General features: G+C 32.6%; 1 protein-coding gene across 1 annotated transcript in view; it reads right to left on the reverse strand.

Moving 5' to 3' along the window:
* Window positions 1-269: 269 nt before the first annotated feature.
* Window positions 270-6707, reverse strand: part of LOC108689286 — a 10560-nt gene continuing 4122 nt past the window's right edge. Inside the window, exons 2-6 of the mRNA XM_018196007.1 lie at window positions 6074-6408; window positions 2488-2598; window positions 941-1189; window positions 494-525; window positions 270-382 (exon numbers count right to left, since the gene is read on the reverse strand). Coding sequence (XP_018051496.1) covers window positions 270-382; window positions 494-525; window positions 941-1189; window positions 2488-2598; window positions 6074-6408 — 840 coding nt within the window. The remainder of the gene's footprint in view (window positions 383-493; window positions 526-940; window positions 1190-2487; window positions 2599-6073; window positions 6409-6707) is intronic.

The raw sequence follows: 6707 nt of genomic DNA on the forward strand, positions 1-6707 counted from the left end.
TTATAACAAATAAACGATATGTACATCTTTACTTCTTAATCGATTTAATTAATAAATTTTATTTCTTTCTCTCGATTATCATTTTTTTTTTCGTTTTTTTTAAATATGAATTTCTAATTTTAAACAGCATTGTAAATCTTGCGCAACAATGCTGTGAAACGTAAAGAGATTTTTGTATTCTAAAAATATCATACACGGTATTGGAGAGAAATACTTACAGAAACGAAAAGAAGACTTGCAGAATACATTTCTTTGAATTCCGTTAGTTCTTAAGCTTTCCTTCTTCGTCTTCTCTTATTGATTCCCGATACATTTTCTCTTTTTTGTTGATTCATGTTGTCAATCCAAAACAATCCTAGCCAATTAGTTAAATCATGCCATCCTACACAATAACAATGAACAACATAATTATAGCTCGTATTATGGGATATATCAACTGTCTACCTCGTTGGCGCCATGTGAAATGTTTCTCGTTCGGTTTTCAGTGTCCCACTTTCCACTTTCAACTCTGTTATTCGCATCATTCTGTTTAATGATGTATATACTCGTAAATCGCATATTAGTTGTTTGTAATTCGCATTTGTGCTTTTATACGCGATAATAATAATAGCAATAAAGCACAAATAGCAACATTAATAATCATGGTGTTAACATTACTATTGTAGTGCGAGAGATACATAATTATTAGAAATTTTTCTTCCTATTTTGATGTCTTTGTATAATATATGGAATACGATAATAAAAGTAATTGAGGCAGAAAATAAAATTTTTTTATCTGTATACTTGAAATTACAAAGTCTATTCAACTTGCATTTTTCTGATGTCCATGGTGATCGTTTATCTCAGTCGAAGACGAGTTGTCATCATTAGCATTACAAGAGCTATTCTTCACGTTCGCACAGCGTCGAAATCAAACTGCTGTTTGCATGCAACACGTTACCTCATGTTATATCTCGGCCAATCTACGGCAGGTCCGACCTCCGTGTCGAAAGTTCCGGTGTGGTCCATAGCATCTCCGAAGTGGTCGGATGGAGGTGCGTTATATTTCCCGAGGGCCAGGTCGATGAGGGAGAAACTGCACCCGGGAAACATGGCCATGCAATCTTTGCCCTCGTGGCCGGCTTTATGAGCCTTGGTGTACGTGCGATGCTCCTCTGGTTCGAAGGAGAACACTCTTTTTAGAGGTAATCTGTAACGAGAAGGGCGAAACGAGTTATCTTTTAAATTATAAGCCAAGCGTTCACCAGTCTACATTATGGCAATGATCGAATTACGCGTCGAAGAGTCATGGAAAATCGACGAGGAGGAAAGGCAGACCAAGAGTCTCGTCTTGATTCTCCTCCTATCATCTAGCAAGAAACATCTGAAATATTCTAGAATAATAGAGCAATAGTCTCTCAGGAGGGAAGCCTCCGTTATTTGAAATGATAAATAGGCTAACTATCATGATTGCTCATAATAAACAGTTGTAGAATAATGAAGAAAATACCTCTCGTTGAATAAAAAAATTGTTTGTGCTGTGAATTATGTTTCTAATTCATCATCATTTGACTTGAAAAAATTATTTTATCCTCTTGCAAAGAAAATTTATAACTATTTATAAATTTAACTTAGAAATGAAGAAATGGAGTAAAGTGTATTGGCACATAACGTTCTGAGGCACGTTTTTCAAACAGAGTTTTCATTAAATGAAATTGAATAAAAAATAGAGAAAATTTAATTAGGAGAATTGGGGTAATTTTGTATATTTTTGAGAAGAAAGTTGAAGTATACGTACAGTCATAAAAAAAGCAATTTATCGTAGATAAATTTTTTATAAAAGTCATCATCTCTACTTGTGATATTACAGATAGATATACGATTTTACGTAAAACACGTGTTTCAAATAGATGAGTTTCAAGTACTTAATAACGAATTATACAAGCAAACAAAAATGTCAAAACGTTCTCGATAACTTTTGTGTCTGTGCAAACGATTGAAAGTGAAGAATTGTTCATGAATGAGAGAACAAAACTATATCGGCCAATTAAGTCATGTGGATAATAGAATTTTTATTTTCGGATTAATATCAAAGCGAAGAAAAAATTCTACACTTTATATATATATATATATATATATATAAAAAAAAAATATATATACTATAAATTTTTATATAAAAAACAATTTCACATTTATCAAAAAATTATCAAAATAATGTCTGTATTTAATTTTAAGGAAAATTATTTACTAGCTTTTATTTATTTAGCGATTTATTTATAAATCTTACATCTTTTTAGTATCAGTTAACTATATCTTTCATCACATTTGTTTTTTTCTCCTTTTCCTTCCTGTCTCTTAAATCACATTATTTTAAACTTACGCGGCAGTTAATATTCATGAATTCTTAAAGTGAAATGTAGAGGAAAAAATTCGAAAAATAGAATACTAAAATCACGGCTCTTCGAAGCGCATATTTGCCAAATCTATCTATCTCTTTAAAATCCTTACGAAAATGATATTCTCATCATTTCTTCTATTAAAGTGTTTCCCTTTGGCATTAATTGTTGAGATGCTTCGCAAAGCGCGCGTAGAACACACATTCTGCCATCAAAGCCCATTCTGAAAAAGAATAGAAAAATTTCTGTAAATGTATGTATAATATACAGATCTATCTTAAAAAACGCTTGCGAGAAAGATAGATTAGATATGTATCCATGAATTCTAATGAATAAAAGCTCCTTTTTAATGAAAGCTTATAAATTCAAATTAGTCAATAAAGTGGTCAATAAGTGGTTTACATAAGCTTGAAAGGAGAACATAATAATAATTTATCTTCTCGATAACTTTTTAGCGAATTTATTAATTCTAAAAAGAAAGAACCACGAATTCGTACCTCGTACAGTTTTCCGTCAAAGATTAAAGAACGTTTTTAGAATGCATTTTACACGCTAAAAAAAGTTAAAAATCTGCTTCATCTCTCATTAAATTCGAGTTGTTTTTTTTTCGTCATATCTTTAGATTATTGGATCGCAAAAGTAATATTCTGCGTATCACTGCTACTTTGTATATCCGGAAACAATCTTGAGTAGACTATGTTGAATGGAGATAATAATTATTTTCTTATTGATTTCAGAAGGAAAAACGATATTACAGAATGATATTACGTCTTCTTTAATCTCCTTCTTCTCTCTGTTCAAAATTCTGATAAAAAGTTAAGAATTTTAATGAAAACGAAACAGCTCTCTAGATTATATAACTGCACGTTTAATCGTTTTACATTGAACAGAAAGGAAAAAATGAATATTTGTGTTTGTAGGCGGAAAAACCAGACGAATCATTTATCACAAGCCATCGACGAACTTGAACAATTGGCAATTTGAGTAAATGTGCCGACTATTTATTTTGTAGAGAAGATCTTAATGAAAAGTGGATCTCTCGAAGAGACAAGATAAAATTAAACTGTCAGTCTAATATAGCTAATCTGATGTGCCATTTGAACCGATTCATTCTTTTACGTTATGCAAATGTCATTTAAACTTATCTCATTCGTATATTTATTATTAATTTACAAATTCTCTAAATAACGTCCCAATTTTCTTTGACAATAATGAGACATTTAAATACACATTCATTCTTATTAGTCTATTCTCTCTGTTTTATTATTCTTATATTCACTTTTTCTTATTATCATATTATTGCCATTTATTTTATTGCCATTATTTTTATAAACCTTTAAATAAAAAATTAAAAATATTTTAAATTCTTTATAAAAAAAAAATATTTTTATTTTTATTTAACAAATCTAATTTATTAGCTATGAATGAGTATTTCTTAATGGATTTTACGTTATTCTACTCTTTGTTATAGCAATTAGTTAAAAAAATTCGCCCTTAATCTACTTTTACAAGAGAAGTAAGACTCTCAGCATTCAATTCCGCATTACGAATCATGTTTTCAGAGGATTTCTTCACAAACTGTCACCAATGTTATTATGAAGGTTCCCAAGTTAAATATCTTTGGTACTATGTTTCTCGAGTAAAAACTCTCGGCTGCTGTTGTCTAGGTTCTTGTATGACCAGAAACGAAAATCCGCCGACGAAAATAATCGGACCACCCTGACAGAAGATATAAATCTAGTTATGGTCTTGGATGTGGAAGAGAGAGAAACTATTTTCCCGTGGTCGTTTGCCTGAGAAGTGGATAAATGGTCCGCCAGACCCGTTCAGAAACAACTCCTCGTCGCCGTTCCGCGGGCCGTGGAAGCGTTACCCTCTGATTCATACCATCCTTAAGCCGCACCAACGGCACTACCACCGCCGACCAATCCCTTATAAACCACCGGCGACGTTTCCCCCCTTCCTCCTACATATATACACTCATATATATAGAGAGAAAACTATCCTTGCATAACCCAAGCGGTCGGCATAAGACGCCGGGCGTAAACCACCACTTTAGTATCTTCCCAGCGAAGGGGTGAATAATTTCATACGGATATTAGCCGCAATACTCTAACGCTCGTCTTGTTATCCTGAACAAGATGGAGTAAATGGTGCTGCTAAATGTCGTTCGATAAACGTCTTTAAAAATGTCGTGGGCTGCAATAAGGGAACGCTGTAATAAACGCGTTTCGCTGAATTATGCGAGGCTCGACAAATGATTTCTTTTTGTCGCCTTGCAACATCAGTTGCAGTCGCAAAGTTATGTGCTTTGTGAGCGTTCTAAATAACTCGGATTTATCTTTTCATTAATGTTCAGCGATGTTCGTTAAATGTAAGATTGTTCTTGTCTACTTAGAAAGTCGATGAAATTGCGATAAAAAAAGTGTCTCAGGTCATATTTTCGCGAGAGAAAAGAAATTGGCTCTAACAAATTACAACAAAGTTTCACATGCGATTTAAAAGGAATATTTAAACTGAGAAACGCTAAGACAATATATTGTAAAAATATATGTAAATGTACATATCTTCAATTGTGCAAATAATAAATTAATTTATTGATTTAAGATTGCCAGGAAAAGGCTTTTTAATATTGTAAAATATCAGCCAATGGCATTAGCGTATTAACATTAGCGTTCTGATAAAACTCGGTTCGAGTCTTCGTCGAATAATTAAAATTAATTGACTAAATCCCACCGCGTAATTGCTACCGTCATACATCCAATAATACAATATGACTTGACAAATTGTAAGCTCACGTGACGTGATAATAGCGCATCTCTTCGACCGACATGCGGTATGAAGAGTTCGGTCTCGTCATCATTATCGCGATGTATCGGCTTTTCTCCTGTTAATGCGGTCGATACGTTGGTACGTCGATAGATGACACGGAAGGAAATCGACGGGTCTCCATAAAGAGACGAGACCGTTCGATCGCTCTGGAGTCGCTAAAACCACCGTTTCATTTTATTACCAAATGTGTCTCTCATCTGAGAGTGTTTCGCGAAAATTCGTTGTTTCCTTCAAAATGTTGAAATCCAGGTTAATAGATTCGTTTGAAATCCAGGTTAATAGATTAATTTGAATGGATAATGATAAGTACAAAAAGTTGATCAGGAGAAATTGTTGTTTTAACGTAGATGTTATTAATCGTTACTAGATGCAGAAATAATCGGATCATAATTCAGAACATCAATAATTATATCATTACATCGTCGTTGTGATCACAATTTGTTTAATATCCAATCATTCGCGTCATTATCGATCACAGAGTGCTTTACGAATATTCAATCTTCAACGTGAGTTACCGAGAGCTTCATCAAATTCAAACTAAGAATTATTTCTTGGAAGACATTTTCATTTACCGCAAAAATTCAATCCTTTATTATTTGAAAATAAATGTATGTACACTTAATATTCTCATGCAGTGATTTTTTTCTAAATGTATAATACGCCATGATTTTGTCTGTTTATGAAACAGATTTGGAAATTAGATTGCTTTAAGAAATTCTCTTGTTAGTTTAACTAATTTCTTGAGCTGTTCATTTATCTATTATGAGTTTCACGTAAATCAAGTCTCTTCTTGGTCTTGCAAATTAACTTTTTCTTTAATCATATTTACTTATTACGAGTTCACAAAAATAAGCGAGACTACCTACGCGTTCATGATGACCTCCAGTTTGTTGTAAAGTTCTCTCCGGTGTCTCCTTTGCAAGTAATAGTATTCCGACTTGCGATATTTTTTTTTAGGTACGAAATGCTGCTTGACGTTGTTATTCCATTCTGAATTCAGGGTGCCATATCTATTAGCGATCATAGTGGAACTATATCGATTATGCTTATTGCTTGTTTTATGTTTATCGTTCCTTAACTCTAAGAAAGGCTCCAGGGCAGACTTGCTCTCGTTGGGTAGGTCATAGGAGATACCCCAATTAAGACCTTCTGTGAAGACATCGTCCGGAGTTAGAGTGTGCACCGTCAAGCAAAGAGCAATCTGCAATACATTAAGTTGCACAATAATTCTATCCTTTCTTCATTTGTGTATTTGCATTACGATTAATTAATATAAAATCTACAATTTTTTTTCAAATTTCTATTCCTCAAGAATAAAATAAGGAATAATGGAGTTTTCTACAACATTCTATAATACTTCCTAAAATATTTTACAATAAAGAAGTTATTATAAGAGATTAGGAAGAGTTATATAATTTTAATAATATGTATTATTTGTGTATATATATATATAAAAGATTTGATATCAACAACCTGCGCCAAATTAAATCCCATAAAAAA

The sequence above is a fragment of the Atta colombica genome, unplaced genomic scaffold, assembly GCF_001594045.1.
Source record: "Atta colombica isolate Treedump-2 unplaced genomic scaffold, Acol1.0 scaffold268, whole genome shotgun sequence".
Classification (NCBI taxonomy): Eukaryota; Metazoa; Arthropoda; class Insecta; order Hymenoptera; family Formicidae; genus Atta; species Atta colombica.